General features: G+C 41.0%; 1 protein-coding gene across 1 annotated transcript in view; it reads right to left on the bottom strand.

Annotated features, from left to right (window-relative positions):
- Positions 1-226: 226 nt before the first annotated feature.
- Positions 227-21,890, bottom strand: part of LOC127016377 (cytosolic phospholipase A2 beta-like) — a 29,706-nt gene continuing 8,042 nt past the window's right edge. Inside the window, exons 4-21 of the mRNA XM_050896818.1 lie at positions 21,530-21,666; positions 20,694-20,825; positions 19,424-19,482; positions 17,612-17,654; positions 16,319-16,382; positions 15,760-15,887; positions 15,527-15,637; positions 14,430-14,467; positions 13,392-13,527; positions 12,264-12,400; positions 11,782-12,004; positions 11,064-11,181; positions 9,871-10,008; positions 8,567-8,671; positions 7,796-7,981; positions 4,587-4,753; positions 3,860-4,046; positions 227-471 (exon numbers count right to left, since the gene is read on the bottom strand). Coding sequence (XP_050752775.1) covers positions 227-471; positions 3,860-4,046; positions 4,587-4,753; positions 7,796-7,981; positions 8,567-8,671; positions 9,871-10,008; positions 11,064-11,181; positions 11,782-12,004; positions 12,264-12,400; positions 13,392-13,527; positions 14,430-14,467; positions 15,527-15,637; positions 15,760-15,887; positions 16,319-16,382; positions 17,612-17,654; positions 19,424-19,482; positions 20,694-20,825; positions 21,530-21,666 — 2,354 coding nt within the window. The remainder of the gene's footprint in view (positions 472-3,859; positions 4,047-4,586; positions 4,754-7,795; positions 7,982-8,566; positions 8,672-9,870; positions 10,009-11,063; positions 11,182-11,781; positions 12,005-12,263; positions 12,401-13,391; positions 13,528-14,429; positions 14,468-15,526; positions 15,638-15,759; positions 15,888-16,318; positions 16,383-17,611; positions 17,655-19,423; positions 19,483-20,693; positions 20,826-21,529; positions 21,667-21,890) is intronic.

Raw genomic sequence — 21,890 nt, 5'->3', positions numbered from 1 at the left:
AGGCTCTCGTGGTCTGAAAACTTGGGGGAAGGAGATTAAATAAACCCTTTTGAAAGCTAGGAACTTGAACAAGGCAAGATGAGAAATGTACAGGTTTCTTCAGTTTCCTCCAAATAATGAACACTGTGATGTGTTGTAATGTGACTGTGACATGTTATAATGTGACTGTGATGTGTTATAATGTGACTGTTGTAGCCTTCAGTGGGGAACAGTGCAAAAACCCAGCCTAGGGGTATCCAGCTCCAGAGTGGCTGGGGAAAATCCCAGTCCTGCTGCTTCTCCTCTGTTCCACGGCACTCCGAATTGCCTGGAGGAGCAGGTCTTTGTTATTGAGGATGTTGTATTTGCTCAGGTTCACAAGTTTGTCAAAATTTTCAGAGGAGTAGATTAGCCTAATGAGGTAATAGGGTGAGCAGTTGTTCTCCAGATTTACTTTGCCTTCTTCCATCTCTGAGAGGCAGCGCTTTACCCCTGCAAAGACAAAAGCCACCACAGTGAGCTGAATCTGGAGCACAAAACACATGGTGTTGGAAGGGACTGATGTACTTGGCAGAATCTGCTGTTAAAAACAGCCTCCAGGAAAGATTGCACACCCCCCCCCCAGCTTGAAAGAGCCATTCTTGGTCACCTTTCCCAGCCGCTCCTCCTTCCCCCTCCTGCTAAATCTCAGACCTGGAAATCCCTCAGCAGGGCTGGCAGGAATGGTTACCTTCCCCCTCGTCCTGCCCCTGCAGACAGTCATTCCTGGGCAGCGTGCCCCTGGGTCCACATCCTTTCCCAAACCCTGTAAGTCTGACTCTCAGACAAGCCACACACCTGGAACACCTTTCAAAATCCATGATCAGACCTCAATTAGTGGTGACGAGAGCGTATCTGCCAGCTAGAGCGAGTGGACAACCTAGTACATACAAGGAGGCCTTGTGATGCTAACCACGCAGGATTGCCTGTTGCAGAGTGCAGAGGTGCAGAAGGAACAGAGCACCCCACATCAGCCTCTCATCCTTCAACTCCTTCAACTCAGCCTCAGGTTAACCCAACCTCTTGCAGTTGCCAGCATCCATCCTCCCTGTTAGGTCAATCTTTTTGCTTAAAAGGACACCCTAATTACCTCCACCAGGGACTTCAGCAGCCTCATATTTATGCTTCTACAAAATGTTTAGAGTTACATTTTTTGTCTGTTTTTTACCTATCTCCTTGCAGTCTGAACCAAATATGCCCAAACCACAAATGTATTGTGAGATGACTCTCAGTGGGGCTATGAACAGACTGCTGAGATATATTCCTTTTGATGTCTACCAGAACCACATGAAAATGACATATGAATTTTGCTTGAGACATAGCAGGTTTTAGTCTAACCTAGTGGTTTCTGGGCAATGTGATCTCAGGGTGCTGGGCACAGGCTGTCACTAGAAGTGGCTGTATTAAAAATGGCCAAGTTTTGCTTCACTGAGCCTCCCAATATTCAAAGAGCCATATTATCTGTGCTATCCACATCCAGATACAGCTGCATCTGCCTCAAGCACACAAAAGCACAGTCTGTAGTCACATTGTAAATGGGCACTACACAAGCTGATTCTCTTTTCTAGAATTTAAATAGTTAAAAGCAAGAAAAATGAGTACCCACATTCCACAAGGTGTCTCTCAGCCATCTAGAAATGAAAAGCTCCACTGTTAAACTTGAAATCCACACAAGCAGGTTGCCAAGGACTCTCCTCCCCCAACCACCCACATCAGTTGCTGGCTGTCAGCTTGATTGATGAATCACCGGCTGCTCAGAGACATGCAGGTGAGTGTCACAGCTCACGAATTTGGGCCTGGAGCACTGAGAAGCTGCAGCAGCTGCTTTGCTCTGCATAATCTCATCCATCTTTCATTCAGAGAGACTCTAAAACACTCACCTGTTTTACTTGCTAGCCACTGCTCAACGGCCGTATCTCACTGCGCACTGCCATTTGCACCATCTCCAACCTCCACCGAACAAGCCTATTTCCCTCTACTGGGTATCTCCTCTGTTCAACCATAGAGTTTCTAAACGTGATTTTATTGCTGTATCTCTTACTGCACATATTCTCTGAGCACTGGTGAACATCATTCATAGCAGAAAAGGAGCTTTACTTTTAACCTGTTTTGCTGCTGTTCATAACCTTCCCCAAATGTTCCCTCAGAGACATGCAATTTGCTGTGGTCCCAGTACCACAATATAATTTTGGGTAAAGCTGGAAGGAGAGTGAATGCTCTGTCTGCTGTATCAAGCAGTAGTGAGGGAAAGCAGAAGTTCCCCATGGCCTGATAACTCAAAAGGTGGTGTGTAAGATACATACTTCAGGGTTCATTGCTGTAACAGCTCCAGCACAGAAGAAGGTCTCAGGTTAAGGAAGTCAGACAGCAGAGACACCAACAAGATATCGCCTGTCTGATTTTTGCAGAGTATCCCACAAGCTGTTGGAAAAACCCAGTCTATACTGAGGCTCTCTTGTTCTAACATGGCCTTTGCTGCTTCATGCCTGCATTCAAAGACAACACCTGAGGGCAGACCCCACTGCCCAGGGCCTGCTGGGCCTCCACACAGAACCAACCCAACTGCATGTTGCCATAGCAAAGCCATGTCTGTTGTTGAATTCCCTGGAGAAAGGGAGGAAGGATATGAGCTGTGTTACCTGGGAACTTAGGGTCTTGCTGTCTGTTAATCATGTGCACGGGGCTGCCAAACTCATGTGCAAGGTCTTTAGCAAGTACAGGACAAGGCCATTCTCTGTGAGCTAATACAGGCTTTCCCTTGTGTTCACCACAGACTAACAGAGCTTTTCTGGCAGCTCTTTCTATTCAGTCTTTTAGTAAAGGAATTAACCTCCTTCTCCCACAATGCTTGTACCAACACCATATAATGGCTAGGCCGAGGTAGGATGATCAGTAACTTTTATGCTTCTTACCCTTATGCCAACTAAACGTTGCATCACCTCCACCTCCTACTATTTATTTTTCTGAACATGTTCACAACAGAATTACTCAACCCAGGTGTTAGCAGCCATGTGCCCGTTCCTTCTGCTCTGATTCTTGGGCCACAAACATCATTCTTATTGCTGGAGAGACTTGCTAATTCTCTCCATCTAGATGGCGGTTGGCACAAAGGCATAAGAGTATGGGAGAAGTAACCAGTGCCCAGCCTGCTTGCTTACTGCTAGGTCTTAAATTAATAGGGGGAAGGTGAGGGAAGAAGCAGTTGGCAGATGTTCTCGGTCTCTTCTAGATCAAGGAGGAATTCTGGGCCTACCTTTTCCCCAACATCTTACCGTTGCAAGTGCAGCCTTCTCCAGTATGCCTTGCAGTGTGTGTTGTGGCTTAAAGCCTTGTTCTGTCCTGTGTCTTACCCAACATCACTGAGTCTGCTGTGGTTTGCTAACCTGCCTCTTGAGCAGTACGTGGAGGCTAATCAGTAGAGACATGGACCTGCCTCAACTACCTCTGTTGCATCATGGTTTACTGGATGAGAGATACAGTTTCACTCTGTATATGGGGAACATAATCCTGGTTTTGGTGAGAAGGTTAACATGACTAGGTTAACAGGAAAAGAGTTGACATCTCCTTCTCCTCTGCCATGGTGGAAACTCATGTACTTTGAGCTGAATGCAGTAACCTAAATCTGGCCTGACAGATGAGTGGGCATGCTCATTTATAGACCAATGGAAGAGGCTAATATATGTGTATGACCACGATGGGTAGGAAGCAGCATGGTCTCACTCACACAAAGGCTGTACCCTTGCTTAAAATTATTGCTACAAAGGACAAATAAGATCCATGCTGTGGAAAGACAAATGGCCCGAACTCAACTAGAAAGTATAGTTTTGTTGACTGAACTTACCAGGCTCCTTGAATTCCTTAAAGGTGTCATTCACCAGGGGGAAATGGATTACTATGGGTGCTCTGGGGTCCTCTGCATCTGAAAACACGTAACATTCCTTTGGGTTCTTCTCTTCTTCTTTACTTATCTCCACTTTGGGGAATGGGATTTTCTGTATCTTGCAATATTTGTATGTCATCTCTAATTGCTGTGGATACAGAATGTCATTGCCTTAAAGCTAACACTAAGACAAGAATCAGGTTTACTGAGGTATCATAGAAATACTATGGCAACTTAATGCAGTCCCTAGAATCACTCTGCAATGAATGTGTAGTCCAAAATAGCCACAGTATAACCCTACTTCCTGCCACCACTCACCACAAGTCAGAAGATGCTTCTTATCACCCTATAATGTTTTTTATGGCTAGAGGGAATGACCAAAAGCCACACAGAATTTGTCATGAGGGCAGACCAGGAGAGATCAAGGTCATGTCTCCAGCAACCAATTGTTACTGCAATTCCCTGAGGATCCTAGGAAGTGTATGCTGCAATCCACTACAGAGAAAAGAGCCTAACAGTTTCTATAGTTCTGGTGTTGAAGGAAGTTTCTTTCCTCCTCCAAGATACAGTGACTGGTTTGCTCTTGACTATGTGATCAAGACTTAGACAGCCACTTACTTAAAAGTTTTAATAACACAAGAAGAGTTTTACTAGGACTGCAAGGAGCAGAGCATGTTAATCTTCTCACCTTGAACACATTCCCCAAACCATAATCAAGTGAGATAATGACATCTACATTCCTCTCTGGCTTGAAAAGTGCTGCACCACTGCTGTTGATGAAATAGCCAACATCTATCAGGCAAAGATATTTCTGCAGCGGTGTCAGATTGTTAGGGAAAGAGTCCAGCACAGTGTCTGAAAAACATTTTGAATATAGTTAGTGGTGCATTGGTAGGAAAGGAGGAGTTAGTGATTCTGTCTGTGCTACATGTTAAGGGCAGCCCCTTGGTTGCCCTCAAGACCAGGCTCACCTCCCTCCATAATGCGAGCCCACAAACGTGGCCTCAGGAGCACGCCCTCCAAACTGCACATCTGAGCACATCTGGCCTGTTACCACACTCCCCCAGGCACACTCACAAAGGCAGGCCGTGAGGCAGCCAGGCAGAGGACAGGTGAAACACAGACTCCACCGACCTCACAGCTGCTCTGGGGAGTGATTTTTCACAGAATACAGACTTTAGCCGATTTTTTTTCCCCTAAGAACTGGGAAAAATGCAAACAACAAAAATAATTTCACAGTGTAGCAACAAATCTAACAAATGCAGTACATCACTGCACTTTTGCATTGCTCTTTTTTTGCTTTTGCATTCTCAGGATTAGACTCCTCTCCCAGGGTGAAAAATCTGACTTCAGCCTGCTTTCAGTGATCTCTCATATAAATTATCTTAGCCATGCTGCAAAAAAATACCACATCATGCACACAGCATCCCCTACCAACAGCTTGAATTGCTTGAATTAATTAAACCTCACATTAACGCCAAAAGGAGCCAAACGGGGATTATACCAACTGGCAAGTTGAGATCTAAAGCCAGTTTCTGACAGCTAGACTCTTATTTCTCTGCTAGCAACCCCACCAGCCTGCCCTGTAGACAGCAAGTCCACTATTGTTCCTGGTACCACTTCTAGTCCCATGGAATAAGAAACATTTTGCCATGGTTTTAAGTATCAAAATAGTGGTTTAAGAGTGTTCCTCAAGTTCACAAAATGAGGTAGCAAAGCCCAGAGCAGACCCCTTGACCCTTAAATCATTTGTGCTTAGGTATTTTAAGAAACTGTTGATCACAGAAATACTGCAGGTACGTTCCAGCATTTCACTTCTTTCGATCTCTCTGCCTCCTTGGCCTCATTCTGTAGTGTTGATTTAAACCATGCAGAATAACTCTAGCTTGTTCCATAGCCTGGAATGTTTGACAGCAGCTTGAAGTAATAACTCATATTTTTTCCATTCCCTCACTGTCAGGTCTTTACAAAATTATTTGCTTATTTTAGCATTCATGGCTGCTGGGAATTCACAGATTCTGCTGTAATGAGAGACATTTGCTTGCAGTCCCTCACAGAAGAAACAGAGCGTACTTTTTAGTTTTATTTGGCCTGGTGAATATTTTTAGTTGAAATTCCGTTACCCCCATTTTCTTATCACAGAGATGGAACTGTGCAGCATTTATTCATGGCTGGATATGTGAATTAGAAGTAGGCATTTCCTTGGGAGAGTCTCTTCTTCCATCCCACACCCAAAAAGGGACTTTAAAGTCCTGCCTCAGGAATTCCCTTGAAAGCATGAACCCTACTGTAAATGCATTACACTAATTCCAAGCTATGAGTTCTCAAATTTCTCACCATGAAAATTAGGCTTTTCACATGGCATTTAAAGTCTTGTTTTAATGTGTCAGATAACCTGAGCTGCAGGGAAGCCTTTAAAACACAGCTATATTCTGGAGACTTCACCTACCACAAGACTATCACTTCTGCTCACAGAGCTGGCATCTCCTCTTGCTCCTAGAGATGGATCCATACCTGGTTTTAGCTTGGTCTCATGCAGGCAGCCAAAAGAGGATACAAAATCTGCTAATTTTTCCCACTCCAGACTTTCAGTTTCCCTTTTGCCCCTCCAGACCTCATGCTTTCCACTTACTTTACTTTATTTGTAGAATATCTACCTTGAGGTAGTCTTCAGTGTCCCTATGCTCTCTTCCTCCAAATCCTCCTTGAAATCTGCTTCTACCCATTTGTTAGTCAGCAAATCTAAGGAAAATTATTTTTTTAAACATTTACTGACTGACAATTTTATCCTTCATCCACCTTCTTAAGCTAGTCGCTTGCTCCTTCTCTCACCCACCCTTCTTATGCTACTTGTTTTCTCCTTCTCTCACTTGTTTTCTTAGAGCAGACTCTTTTAGGACACAGATTTTTTGCGTACTGAACACTTTGAAAGCACTTTTAGTACACTGTGGGCTCTGCCTTAATCCACAAAAAAGCTCCACCATCTCTTGCCGTTGTCAGCAAACCATGTAGCACTGGCAGCCAGGGACAACAAATGTTGTAACTTGCATGAAACAAGGGAGAGAAAACACAAGTTGCCAAAGAGAAGGACTCAGAGGAAGCAGAGAACACTGTTTTCTTGCTGAAGTCAGGTTAACCTTAGTAATGTGGGGTCCTCCCACACTGCTACCTGCTCATGGAATAAATGAGGATGCTGGGATTACAGGAAGGTTTGTGATGCACAAAACCTCAGCTCCATCACCTTGCTATCATTTCACAGATTGTTTCATAGATTTTGAGCTAAGACTACTATGACTGTTTACTTTGCCTGCCTGCAGAGCACAGGCCATAGAAAATTGCTGCTCAAGTTACACATCAAGTCTATGCATTCTGTTTGTTTAATATATACAGTCTAAACCCATGTGGCTTTAACTTTCTGTTGTTGGATCTTCGTATTTCTCTTTTTGAAGGGTTAAAGAGAGGTCTCTGGATGGATAAATCATCGGCAGAAATACCACACATATGGGCAACCACATGCTTGCAGCCAGTCCTTTCCTTCATCTGATACACATAATAACCTGCTGTTTTATGCTTCCAGTGTTACCTTTGTTTCTTGACCTCAAAAGATTCTACTCTTTCTGAATCTTTTGACTACTGTACCTATGCAGAGTGACAAAATTCCTGTAGAAGAGCATGCTTTGACACAAATTACATCTTCAGGGGATGAAAGAGTGGCCCATGAACTAATTCATTTTAAGCTGTTACCCTAAAGAAACAGACACCATGAATATAGTTCCATCTCAGCAGATTTCCAGACCCTGAGAAAATATCTTTAAATGTGAGATTTCCAAAGTCTAAAAAAAAAAAATAATCTAAGATGTTACCTGCACACTGCAGCTAACTCTTTGTTGCAGTTACCTTTCCATTCAATAAATTTTTTCTGATGGATATAATCCTTATGAAATTCTAAGCCTCTCAGGAAGTTATGAGACTTTCCCAGTAGTGGACGCTTGGTCATAATGTCCTGAAACATTTCATACAACTTCCCTGACAAACAAGACGGAGGCTCGATGATAGTGACATCATCCTCAGGGGAATGTTTTTCTGAAATAGAGAAGGAACTGTGAGAAAAAACATCAGCAATCTGTTCTGCTGGGCACCTTTACTGGCTAGCTGCCCTTGCTGTCTTCCTGTGGGTCCCTCCCCTCCCTGTTTCTTGCAGTCTTCTTGAAAACATACGCACATGACCAATCCCATTTAAACAAAGAGATATTTGGTTTTGTTTAAAGCAAGCACAGCTTTTGTCTTTTACTCTTTCAAATGACACACTGGCTTTGTACTTTTGCCTACAAGTAAAAGCCACTCCTCATTTGGGAGGAGTCATTTAACAGACCATGAGCGAATTTTAAATGAAAAACATTTGTAACTAGCATGAAGTGTGCCCCTGGGTTAAAAATAAAATAAGATTAAATTAAATTAAATTAAATTAAAGCATCACATAGAGATCATTCTGATACAGGTGGAAATCATGCTGGAAGATCCACAGTGAGGCAACACAACATGCAGCAATTTAGGGAGAACATGTGAGAGATTATTCACAAACAGTAGCAATAGTGTATCTTTCTTAATCCTCTCCTGAATAGCAAGCACTGTCTATTCAAAAACAAATACTGATTTTGAAATTCTTACCTATATCTACCATATCTTTGGCCCATCGTTCCCAGAATTCATTTGAATTTGAGGACCAGTATAAGCCATCCAGCAAATTCCTAGTAAAGATGTTTGTCCAAAGACCTGCAAGTCAAACCACATGGGAAAAATACTGCACCACCACATGTTAACCACTGACTATTACAAGTATCCATGCTCCATATTATTGGCCCACGTGAACTGACCCTGTCATGACACAGCTTAAGCAGTAGGTCTCACAGAGTTCAAACATAATGGTGTCAGCATTTCAGTGCTCTTTCTCAAGAGATAACTACACACAGACCATTCACTTTATAGTACAGAGTAACAAAATAAGAGGTATCAGTCACCCAGACAATGTTCTAGAACATGTTTACTTTGTACTTGTGAAAGAAAGCAGGCTTTGAAAGCATGGTGAAGCCATATAAGCATAAGGCCCTTCTTTAAACTGATTTATTCTTTAAATTGATCTAAGACCCATTTTTTCCTTTCAGGCATGTTTTGTTTCTGTGGAGTTCAACTGGTCCAGGATCAAAATAGAATTGGCTCCATACATGAGTCTGCTTTTGGAAAAGAAAGAACTATCCTTTGTCATTAAGCCCCATGCCAGGTACTCACATGAGCAACAAATTCAATCTCTAGCAGACTTCACAGTGAGAGAAATATGATTTTTGTCTCCACTAGACCTTTGTTTTTGGTATCAAAAGCTAAAATTCTGACAAGGATTTAAAACCTGCCTGGGGCAGATGGATTCCTCTGACTAGCTGCTTTTCCCTTTTTCTTCACCTTTAGAGGCAGAACAGCCAGTCAAAGCAGTTGTTGGAGGTTAAAAGAGCTCCCTTCATCCTTATGGGCGGGGAAGATTAGTGACACCATTCTCAACCCACAAAGCTCAGATGGTTCTCACTTTTGTGGGTTGTTCTAGATGAGTTATATTTTATTTTCAGCTCCTCCCAATTCTACCCCAGCAATGCGTTGTCTAGAAATATAGTTGATGAAGTTGAAGAGTTGATGACTGGTCAGGGAAGAAAGGCTTATTATTTGCTCAACTTGCCTTCTCCACCTTCTTGTTCAGTTCAGAAAATGGGAAGGGGAATCATGCTGCAACTTTACCAAATTTGCCCAGGTTAAAAGGGAGGAAAGAAGTTTTACAAAGAGCAGAAGTGTACAAAAGGGGTAAAAAGTCCATTGAATCAAGACCTAGAGCAGACCTGCTGGCAAGGAGCGTTGTACACAAACCCGTGGCTAGCTAGTACCATGCTTTCTGCCATGTTGTGATTAACTATATTGCACTGCTAGGTCACCTTCCAGATAGCAGATCCGAGATTCTGGCAGCTTCTTCACTCGCCTTCCCATGAAGAACTCACTGTCAAAATATTCTGAACGAATGGAGGCTCCGTATTTTGGTATGGCCACCTCATAAGGAGAGAACTCCGCCCACTCTACAAAAGAATTGACACATGGCATGTTTACTGTAATAAAAATAAAAACCCAAAATCTTCCCCTGTGGATAAAGCTATCCACAAGCTCTGTGGATCTTGCTTGTCCCAGCAGCTCTGTACTATGAGTACCTTTGTATTGCAAACTACACTGTCTAGTTCCATACAAACTGAGAGATGATTTGCATACAAAAGGAATTAGCTTTTTCACTTCAGAAAGAGTCTAACGTTAGCTTCAAACGCTTAGATATATATTTCTATATAAAGATTCTGGGATCCCACTTGCCTCTCTAAATCAAGAGCATCAAATGTACAACATGCAAGTGTGATCCAACCTGCAAGGAATCACTGGCATGAAACCTCTACTAACCCAAACTCGTCAGTCTACATGATATAACAAAGCAGCCTGAAGACACATCAGCTCCAAACTAGAAATTATCACAGTGTGGGCATGGCCATGCAGTTTCCTGACTCAAGCTGTCCTGTACAGGTATTGCAGTAGAACAGTAGCTATAAACCCAACCAAATGTAAGTACTAACTGTTATTTCTTTCCAGTATCTGCTCACTTTAATACCTTTTGTTGAATGTAGCCTGTGTCCATTTAAAGGGTGTCATATCACACCCATCATAGCAATCATACTCCACTCCCTTTTCATACCCTCATCAGTGTAGTATTTAGGGAAGTGACAATTACATTTCACAGCACCTCTACAAACTAAGGAACCATCAAAGCCATTTTATAGGTGTGGAACTAAGGCATAAGAAGATCACATGATTTGCCTACACTCACTCACAATGTCTGTGGCAAAACTAGAACTTCAGCCCAGATCTTCAGAAATGCCCTGTTCATGCCTGAGGATGTTATCCAGCAGATCTGCTCTTTCTAATCAACACCCAGCAGTTCGCAAAAAAGACAAACATTTAATTAAAAGATGAATACTGAGTCAGGGCAAGCAACAGATGTATTCCCCTTTTATTCTCCACACACACACACACACTCCCTTCAAATTCTCTTTAGTCCCTACTCAGAGTCAGAAGAAACTCTAGGAATACTTACCTCTAAATTTGAAAGTACTGAACTTTTCCTCTTTCACATTGAGGACTGCATAGAAAGGCAACGGGTTTTGCCCGTGCTCCAATGCCTTGCGCTGGTCTGTGAGTTTGTACTTTCTTGGCTATTCGAAGATATAAAAAAATCACAGTAAACTTCTGCAAGAGCATAAGGCAAAAACACTGACACAAGCTACCTGAGTACGGATAGATAACAGATATTTTACAACCCAGAGGAATCTGTGAGTCACATTTTTATAAGAGACTTCTTCCTTCATGTTCCTGTACTTTCCCTCCTGGTCGCCTTTTTGATACCTAGTAACCTCTTCATTAACACCTAAGTGCCTTGATTGCCTGCATCCCATAGATCTTTACTAAGGCTGAGACTAATGTTCACATGAGGACAGATTACTCTAGCTCTTAAGTGTCCAACTAGAAACGGACTTTAAAAGACCTGACTTTTCAAGGGGGATTGCTCAGTTCTTTTTGAAAGTTTGCCTACTGACGTTCTAGCTGTTGGGCACCCTAGTACAGAGGCACCTTCAAACCATTAGCTACCCTGGCAAATCCTGGCTTCAAGATCCTCTGTCATTGTTTACAAATCACATTGGGATGCCTCAGTCACTTTGGATTTGTTCCACACATTACCTCATGCCCTCAAAGAGTAAAGCTCTAAAGAAAATCAGTGGATGTTTCCCAAATGTGTGGCAGGACCATGTACATACCCGTTCATGTAAGAACATTTCCTGAACAAGCGACCACAGAGTTGTAAAAGATGACACATGTCCTGCTTTTGCCCTTTCAGCGAGTTCCTTGTGATAATACTTCAGATGCTCTATAGACATAAGGTTGAGCTTGCATTTTGTCACTTGTTCTTTTACTGCCTTAAGTGGCCCCTCCAGAGTCTTCTGTGACCAGTCAGCATGCTCATACAGGTCTGCTAGGGTCCTAAAGAACAGAAATGTGAGAAAATCATCCATTTATTTGGATGGGTTTGGAAAATTACTATATTTACCCAACGACTTTCATCAAAGAAGAGAATCAGCAAGCCTAAACTGAAGTTACGATCAAGAGCCAACAGCAATAGCTTTACAAGGGAATTACGTTCACTTATTAACAATGTAAGACTTGAAGAGATGCATCTCTCCTACTGTGTGGAAACGTAGCGTCAGTTATTCCAAATACAAATCTCATTTTCTATACGCACCATGTCGAGCCAGAAGCCCCAGTGATATAGGTAACACAGTCCAACAGATTTAGCTTCTGAAGAGCCAAGAGGTGGCCAAACATAGCTGACATTGCTCTGAGGCCTCCGCCTGTTGCCATAACAGCTATTACTGGGATCTGTTCAAAACATAAGTATTATCTTCAAAAAGTTACTCACTTGCCTACTTGGAAAAGTCTAATTACAGCTTTTATAATTTCCTCAGCAGACTTCATTGGAGGACAATGAAATTAAATCAACATTCAGTCAGTCTTTACCAGTACCTTCTTTAAATTAACCTCCAGATACTCAGTGAGTTCCCTTAACCCCAAAGCTTGGATGAGTTTGAATATGCAGTGATTTTAACTTTCCTTCCTCCCCTTGTTCATCATAATTGGAATTGCAATGATTAATAACAGATAATGATATGACTATATTATAAATAACAAAAATTGCAATAAATGTAATTAAGAATGGATTCAAGGAAATCCTGAGCAGAGTTCAGAAAATATATATTAAGCAAACAAAATGATTCTTTGGACAGCATCCATTCAACAAATATAATTCCAGCAAGAAAATAAATGTTCACTTAAAAATTCACCCTGGATCTTGGCAACAAAACATACTTCAGCTGGAGCTTGTTATAAAATGTTCTTTCTCCACCCTAAAGAATTTTGATTTTTTGTGAAAAGTGTTCTGAAAATGAAAAAAAAAGGTAAGCCTAAAGAAGGGACATTACAATGATTTCATAAATATCTATGTGAGGTGAATTTCAAATAGTCCTGTTTTCCTACTTGGTTTGATTTGTCTGGCTAGGCTGTATCTAACACAATGTACCAGTGCCTCATATCTTGCTGACCCACTGCATCACACTGTTGGAAACTCTGGCTTTGAAGAGTGGTATATTATGTCCTTGGGAATTTGACCCATTGAAAAGAATGGAGGCATGAATAGGTGAGGTGAAATTTTAGATGAGTATGGGGTTTGCCACACTAAGAACTTCTATTCTGCTGCCGTTCCAATCAATGGGTTTGTCATCAACATGTAAGAACTACCAGAAATTTTGTGGGGAGTTGTGTCAATCCTAATTCAATAGACCCACACCCCGTGCTTGAATTCCAACTCACAGACCTCATGTCCATGTAGATCTCTTTCCAGATGAAGAACCCTTTTCAGAGCACTGGCAACCACTCTCTTCCTTTTTTGCAAGAATTCTTGCTCTTCTCGGCAAAGATCATACCCTAAGCGTACATCTAGTTTTTCTGTGCTGAAACATAAATAAATCCAGAGGCACAGGATTGGTGTTTAAAATGTGTATGGATCTATTTTCAGCAACTGCAGTCTACTAAATATCATAAAAAAAACCATGATTCACTGTTCAGATTTAGAGACAGAAATGCAGCTTCCAGTGTCAAAGAAATCAACTGCTTTGCTTCTACATGGTCTCTTTATTTTCTGATGTTTCAGTGTAAGTTTTACTGCCAGCTAAGGGTAGCAAATATGAAAAAAAAGCTTCTTTATGTCTTTCAGTAGCTTTGTAAGATGAATCCTTTCTGTTTCTGCTTCATATCATTTCTGAGCAAAGGGTGACTTGAACCTAACACGGTCTTTCATGGGGATTTGTACCACAGATTTATACAGAAACAGTACAATGAAAAAGATATTCAAATAATTTTGGTTTATTTGTTGTCTGTCTCATTATTTTACAGTGTAACATTTCACCTTCCCTAGCTTGTGCTTCTTTCTATTGATATTACCAGAGCCACAAATCTGTTTTCTTAAGAATACCTGTGTGGTTTGAGTAATGTATGGACTCTGGATGTTTTGCTTATTTCAAATTCCCTTTTCCCTCTGCCGCCTTCCCGCTTATGTGTCCCTTTTGAAGAAGCCTCCAATCTCAGTCTTCGGTTCTTTGATGCAAAGGACACTCAGTGACTAAGTTCCTCACTGTTTGAAATTCTCATAATTTTTTTTGCATCTTGGCGTGACTCTTTTGCCCCAAGGACACTTAACTTTGATCTGTTGAGGTGACTCTTTAATGGTGACAACTATTGTTATATTTTGCCCCTAGTCTTGTGCATTCCTTGTATCTAAATAAAGGATACTCTGTTCTAGATTTCACAGTTCAAAGAACAATAAAACCTTTAGAGAAAAAAACAGTCCTCTTACCAATCATTTAGTTGGAGGTACAACTGCAGTGGCACATTCTGTAAACAAAGAAATGAGAGCAGGAATGTGAATGATCGGGAAAAAGAGAGGTTTTGAAATCCAGATTTTCAGTGCCTCCTGGAATGCCCCACCACTACCACCCTGCATACAGTTTTTTGGAAAACTGTAGCAGGAAAGAGATGGAAAACAACTAAACACCAAACATATTCTACAGAGAACCAAGAGAGGCACAAGTCATCGAAGTGGCTAGATGAACAGGCTGTGAAACAGGATTTCTTCCTCACTGTGAATATACCTCCATGAACCATCTTAACCCAGCAGCAGTATCACATTGCCATCCTCCTATTCTTGAGGACGAAGAACAGCAGCCAGATAAAGACAGGGATAGAAGAGGAAATACAAGTCACCACATCCTTCCAAAAAGCTACTGGAGGTAAAAGAGAGTCGAAACAGAGGGGTGGGGAATCACTAGTGGCGAAACAGACATTCATTCTCCCTTCTCTTTACAGGAAAGGCTGCTGAGAAATTCTTCTCCTCCTATTTTTGCCTCTCATTTGCTGCAAGGTCTGAGAAAGGATGTCTGGCTATTGTTAACAGATTCATCTGGCCACACAGCAGCATTATTACTGTTTTTAAAGCAACTTAGAGTTGTATCTCTTCACCAGTTACCATCATGACTATGCATAGAAGAATGAGACAGAATTGTTCTCTGAGGGTAAGATTCAACTCATCTAACTTTAGCCATCTAAAATTTAGGTATATAGACTGAGCTAGCCACCCAGGCTTGATAAAGAGCAGTGGGGCATCCCAAAGCCTTGCTAGGGGTATTGAATAGTCTCCCTTAACTGTGTAAGGACAGCAGAGGCTGGTCTGAAATGCATCTAAAACTAGCCAGGAGGAATTCCCAATTATTGATTTTATTGACAGAAAATTGATATTTCTCTGAGAAAACTAACCTTTTTCACAGAAAACTTGTATTTGCACAAAATTCTCACTCAGACTTACTAATTGATTTTTTTTTTAATGTTATGGTGTTAAATACTGAGAGTTACTCTACTCTTCCCTCCAAAAGATCATATAAATGGTGAAGCACTTACATGTCTTACAGGGAGGGTTACTTTCACTTTATGTCCAACAGGGAGAAATTTCAGTGGTACTGTTAAGGTGTCACTTAAATTGCTATTGTCATCTTCCTTATCAGAAACTTTCTACAGAGAACAAAAAACATGGTTTTTATTCACAGAATAGAAACAATCCAGTTCTTTACTGTTTTGGTGACACTGGGAATAAGCAAGCAGTGTGAACACTGGTATTGTATCATGCCCATTACCTGCAGCCTGACTTTTAGAACTGGCTCCCAAGCCTTCACGCAATGAAAGTAGAAAGTATCTGTGTCCTCTGTAGTTTTCTGTGTTCCCTCATGAGATGCAGGCACCGTAAGCACGAGATTTTTACCCTCTAGCGAAAACAGATTTGTTCAGATAATAATACCACTGTTCAGGCAAAATAGCTAACAAAGCTGGCAAACTTTCTGCTGGAGTCATTCTCTGTGGTAACTCCTCTGTAAGCTGCCACACTGGCAAGTCTCCTACAGCACAGGAACTGGGACTCCTGCCTTTACCCCATAGCTTGGAGTGCCCCCAGAGACAGCACTCTATCATACTTCCACCAGCAAAGTTTACTGTGTCCAAACTTGATAGCTTCAAGGAAAAGACACAGAGATCAACATTACAACTGGAGGCAGTTCAGGGACTTTTACTGCATTACATTTCATTGTCTTTAAAACATTCTTAGTGGTCTCTGTATCCTAAAGTGCCTCCATCTGGGTCTGAATGACTATGATAGGGTTGATTTGGTCATGTCCTCGCTTCACAGAGAAATCGGCATACCTTTCAAATATTTCCTGCTTTCATTAATGCCCACTTGCACTTCCAAGCAGCAAACCTCACGGGACTGTAAAAGACAGGAGTGGAAAAGTGTGAAGATAGCAAATGCCACATCTGCAGCAAATAACGAAACATCATGCAGACAACCACTACCTATAACGTAGAGCCAACTAAACTGGTCTCAGTGCTGAAAGCAATCCAGCTGCACAGGAGTAAATTCAGAGCTCATTATCCCAGGACAGTAGCCCAGTTACACTGCTTCAGAACTAGCTTGTCCATACAGTGGTGCATTGTCAGAGGTTGTTATACCCATTCAACTTATCCCAAAATCAGGAAACTCTGTACAACACACTTGCCCAAACAGCTACACATATATCTGATGATAATTATTTAGGAAGGGTGGGGGAAAACACCTGATGATGAGTTTCTGTGTATTGTGGCAGTGATTAGTCTACAAGGCATCTTCTTGCTGGTCCTGATGTAGGGAGATCATGGATTTATTCCACCCTACCCTCCACCTGAGTCATTCCAGTTCACCTTTAATAATTCATGCCAGGACAGTTTTCCAAGCCATTTCAGGAACAACGCATGCCAATCATTACAGCTCTTATGCCTTACACAGAAAATGAGGGGGAAAGAATAGAATATGTGTTACTTTGCCTCAGGGGTATTAAAGGCTAGCATCTGGAAATCATGTGCAGGCTTGGAGTCGTTGGCATGAAGTACTTTGTACTCCTTAGCTGCTGGGCCACCCCAAGGAGATACGGAATGTACCACATGCTGACTAACACCAAAAGAGGACTCTATGTTTCAATGACTAAAATAACTCTTTATTAAAAAACTCGTTTCCCAAAAAGCTGTTACATTAGATAACCTTCCAGTCATAAGCACACTGAATACTTACTATTGCCTTCTACAGACTCATCCCTTTTATAACCTTTGTTTTTCCTGCCAAGTGCCACACTGTATTAAATGGAACACAAGCAGTTTTCACTTTGAACACCAACGAATATGGGGTTCTGCAACATTAACAAACCAGAGCTGGGCAAAATATTGACATCTGTAATACCCAAGGACTTCAAGAAACACAGCTTCTATTTTTGCGTGGAGAGGGCAACAGTTAAGCCATAACAAATGGGAATCGTCCCACATCTTTCACTTCATAATGCACACCATGCTCTTATCTATCATGGTAGCTTCTGTTCTCTCTATAAAATGTCAGATGGCTGGGGGGAAGAGGAGAGAATCAAAATGAAGGAAAAGTCACTCCAAGATAAATTCATATGTGAACCTTACCACTAGGACATCATTGGTAATGAGGTGCTCTGGAGGGCCAGGACTGAAAAAACCAGAATAAAAAAATAAACAAACAAAAGCTGTGTGAGTATCTGGTATTTTTTAAAAATAGTAGTTTTATGACCTTTCCTGCTTAAAATTGAATATAGTTATGTTATTATTACAATTTGTTTTCTAAAAGACGTAATACATGACCACCTGCTAAGCACATGAACCAAAATGTAGTAGTCAAACAATAAGAAAGGCAGGAGAGCCCATAAAAATACCGATGCTTAAAACTATATGCTAAGATACAGCAGAACAAAGACATATTTGTCTATGTGGGATCATGTCCTGCTATTAGCAAATGACCATATGGCTTGGGCAAAGCAAAGACTACTATTAATGTATTCTGCAAATACTTATTAGGAAAGACATTCCTGACTGTTCCAGATTATAATTTACAACTGATCACAAATGAATGGCAAATAAGAATTAGCTCCCACTGTGCTATATGTATGACTGGAAAACACAGAGGTAAGTAATAGAAAGTCTTTGTACCAGACATTTTACCTTGTAAGAGCTAGGTCTGTCACTGAATGGATGTAGTTATTTAATACTATGAGTAACCTACAAAGTCTACTAACAGCATCTCTCATTAAGGCCAATGCTCCAACATCACTATGTTACACACATAAGTGCTTTCATATATCTGAAAGAACCATTAAAGTTATGTAGCATGTAATCTTTGACTTTCTGCAAAGTCCAGGGTATTTTACCAAGCACCACTTCCAGCCTTAAAACTTCTATTATTTCAGCTGTAGAATGTATTTAAATGTAAATAACTAGGTTTGACTTCCAGTGACGGAGAATCCCCCACATGCCTTATAACTTGAATGGTGAAAGATCTTCCTCTTATTTCTAGTCTGAATCGACTCAGTCCAGTTTCAAAGCACTGCATCGCATTCTGTCCTTTTTATGTATCTGGCTGTGGCTGCTTCCACATTTGCAGGAGATGCTTATACCATCTCTTAAGGTATCTCTCATAGATAAATTAAATAGATTTTCTTGAGTTTCACTGGGAGAAATTAACCAAGAACACCAGTGATTTTCTTCTGCAGCTTTTCTATGTTTAAGAATAAGAAACCTTATTGACAGTTCCTTCTTCTAATCATGCAGTTAGTCAGTTTTGACTGGACTATATTCCTTTTTTCGGTAATGCTAAGCTCAAATATGCCAGAAAGTGTAGTTTAGGGGTTTTTTCCAACCAAACTTGTGATAGCATTTAAAAGAGAGATAAGGTTTATCTTATGGGATTTGTTCTCCTCCAGACAATGTTGATTGCCACTTTCAGGGGTATGGTCTTCATTTTATTATTTGTTGATTGTATATTTTTCAGTTTAACTAAGCTATCGCCTAATGGGTGACTTTTCTAACACTGTCTACAAAATTCTATGTATATATTGTGATAATAATACAAGACAACTATTCTGGTCTTTTAGAAACACCACAGTGTTCTAGGCATTGTTCAATTAATACTAACAACTTGAAGAGCACCTCTGTTAAGTTTTACGTGCATCTTGTGTACAAGTTATCACATCGTGCCAATGTTACTACATTTCTACAATCAGGATATATGTGTTGAACAGAAGGTAAGATTTGTATGAAATACACTGAAAGGCAGAATTAGCTGGGGAAGTTAAGGTAAAAAAAAGTTTGAAACTGTAATTTCGGCTCACTGCTGGGAGGAAGAGCTGGAAGAAGTTCCTCTTTCTCTGAGATATTATTACTCCCTGGCACATCTATACCTTTCAGCTTTGGAATTTTACTCACATTCTTTCCATCCAGAATTCCACTTCCAAACTTTCCCATTTCTTAGTGCACCTCTCTTTCTAAAAAGAAAAAGGTAAAATAAATATGGATTATTGGAGGCTGCAAGAATTTGGCAGAATAGACACACAAAAAGCACTTCCATGGCTGACATCTCTTCTGCTAATGTTACCAAAAAAGCTGTGTGTTACCTCTTTCCAAAGCTGAGATTGCAATGGAAACCACAGGCTTGCAAAAGGCACGTAAGAATAATATTCTCCCATTGTGGGATATGTAGAATTATACATATTTCCAAAGATACAGCCAGAGAGGGAAAGCTTGACTGAAACAGAAACATAATGGCTTTCTGCAGGGATGATGTGCACGGGGAAAATGCATTGAAGCCCAGCAACAAATGTGACTAATGCCAGTGTCATTTCCGTGTACAAACCATTTAAATCACATTCACACTGAATCCAGCAGAGATGAAGTAGGCAAGAGTACTCTGGACTGAGGTGGTTATTGAATCATTGTATTTCCCAGTGACTCACCCACCGGCTGAGAAGTGCATGGCACCAGCCTGCAGAGTCACAAGGAAGATCCATGTTAACAGCTTTCAGCTTTTGGGAAGTAGCTGTTCTTTTGCGTACGGACTGTCTCCTTCCTGCAATGAGCATGTAGCAATACCTCAGCCACAGCTCAGCCAAGCCCAGGAGTTGTCACAGACCTATCCCAGATTTGTTCTCTGGACAACTCTCTTTCATGAGCTCCATAACAGAATACCAAAGATGTTAGCAGAACAGGCATCCCTTTACTATGGGCTAGAGAAATCTGAATCACCTAGAGGGAAATCCAGCCTGAGCACCAACAGGAGAAGCCTGAAAGAATCATTTAATTCAAGTGGTGAGTGGACTGTCTTCATGTCTTTAATAAAAAATTGCCATTTAAGAGGAAATGTCCTCTAAGCGTGGCAAAAGTGGAATGAAGCCGCAAGGTAAGGAAGTTATTTATTTGGATTTTAAAAGATAAAAATTACTATTTACAGATGCTCCCTGTTAACATATTTTGTCCCCACAGAGATGGTGGGCATGAGAGAGAAGCTGCTTCATTTTCTGAATCTGTGAAAAGAGATTAATGAAGTCATAAAAATCCAGCACAATGATATCTGTTTTGATGAGATATTGATAATGATATATAAGGATATCTGTTTTTGCAGACCCAAACCCCACTTAACATGGAAGCCAATGTGGACAATGAGGTCTTGCCGATCTCTCCCTCTATTTTCAGTCCTTACCTCTGATTTCAAAGCAAATATCTCACGGAGTGTCTCCCCAGGTCTGATTCTAGCAACATTAAAAAGAACTGTGAACTGCATGTCATCTTTGGTGAGTGGATCTTCATCACACACTGCCAATTCTAAAATGTTCTGGTAGTAGAAGAAAATAAATAAGAACTCTTATTGAGCTGCTATTACACAGAAAGAAAAAAATGGTTATAGACTTTTGGAGCTGCTTGACCAGCACAGTGGTAAGAATAAAGAAACATGTGCTTTCCTTCAGGAGTTTGCTCATGTGGAACACCATCATTAAACCCAACCTTGGGAAACTTATCATGAAATAGAAGACAACTACCTATAACAGAGAGCTCCAACTATCCTGACAGAAAAGATGTCAGTGCTCTGCACCACACTGATAACCCACCCAAAGAACACACTGACTCAGTTTCTTCATCTCCAAAGTTCTCTTAACTACACAGCTTACGGTAGGATTAAATTTGCTGTCTACACCACAGCAACTCCTCTACCCTTCCCTTACAAGCAGTGGAGGGAAAGCTCTTTCTAAATTAACCATCCAAAATAGCCCAGATGAAGCATGCTACAGCAGTACTTATTTCTCTCAGGTGACAACAAAGGGAATCTAGACTAGCTCAGATGTAGGCATTTATATCACCGATGTCTATAACTAGCTGAGGGAACACTACGGTATATGTCTACTGTTTTGTGCTAACCAGTCAGTTGCAAATTCTGTTACACAAGCATTTTCTTAAGTTATTTAGCTCAGTTGATCAACAGGGTGTCAACTGAGGATTCCCAGCTAATACAAAATGGTGAAATTTCTATTTTTTTACTACCTCAACTTCTCTCTGGATCCTAAAGTAGAAAGTCTCGTTCCAGACAGGGTTGTCAGAATTCTTGATGGTTTTGGTCTGAAGCTTTCCATTTGAAGCAGATGGCAGCCACAAGCGCACATAGCAGTCTGATGCAGTCACTGCAGCAGAGAAAAATTAAAAACCTGATGCCAATGTTATAGATGAAAAGTAGGGCAAGGCCATGATTCTGGGGACTAATAAATATTACTACTTTTTTTTAAGTAAGTAAAGAGACCATCAGTTGGAAGCAACCAAGGAAAATCATCTAATTCCTGAATAAGTACAAATGGCAAATGTACACATGCACACACAAAGTACACTAAGAGCCATGTTTCCCATGTGA

This window comes from Gymnogyps californianus, chromosome 5, assembly GCF_018139145.2.
Source record: "Gymnogyps californianus isolate 813 chromosome 5, ASM1813914v2, whole genome shotgun sequence".
NCBI classification, from domain to species: Eukaryota; Metazoa; Chordata; class Aves; order Accipitriformes; family Cathartidae; genus Gymnogyps; species Gymnogyps californianus.
This window is presented reverse-complemented; position numbering and strand designations above follow the sequence as displayed.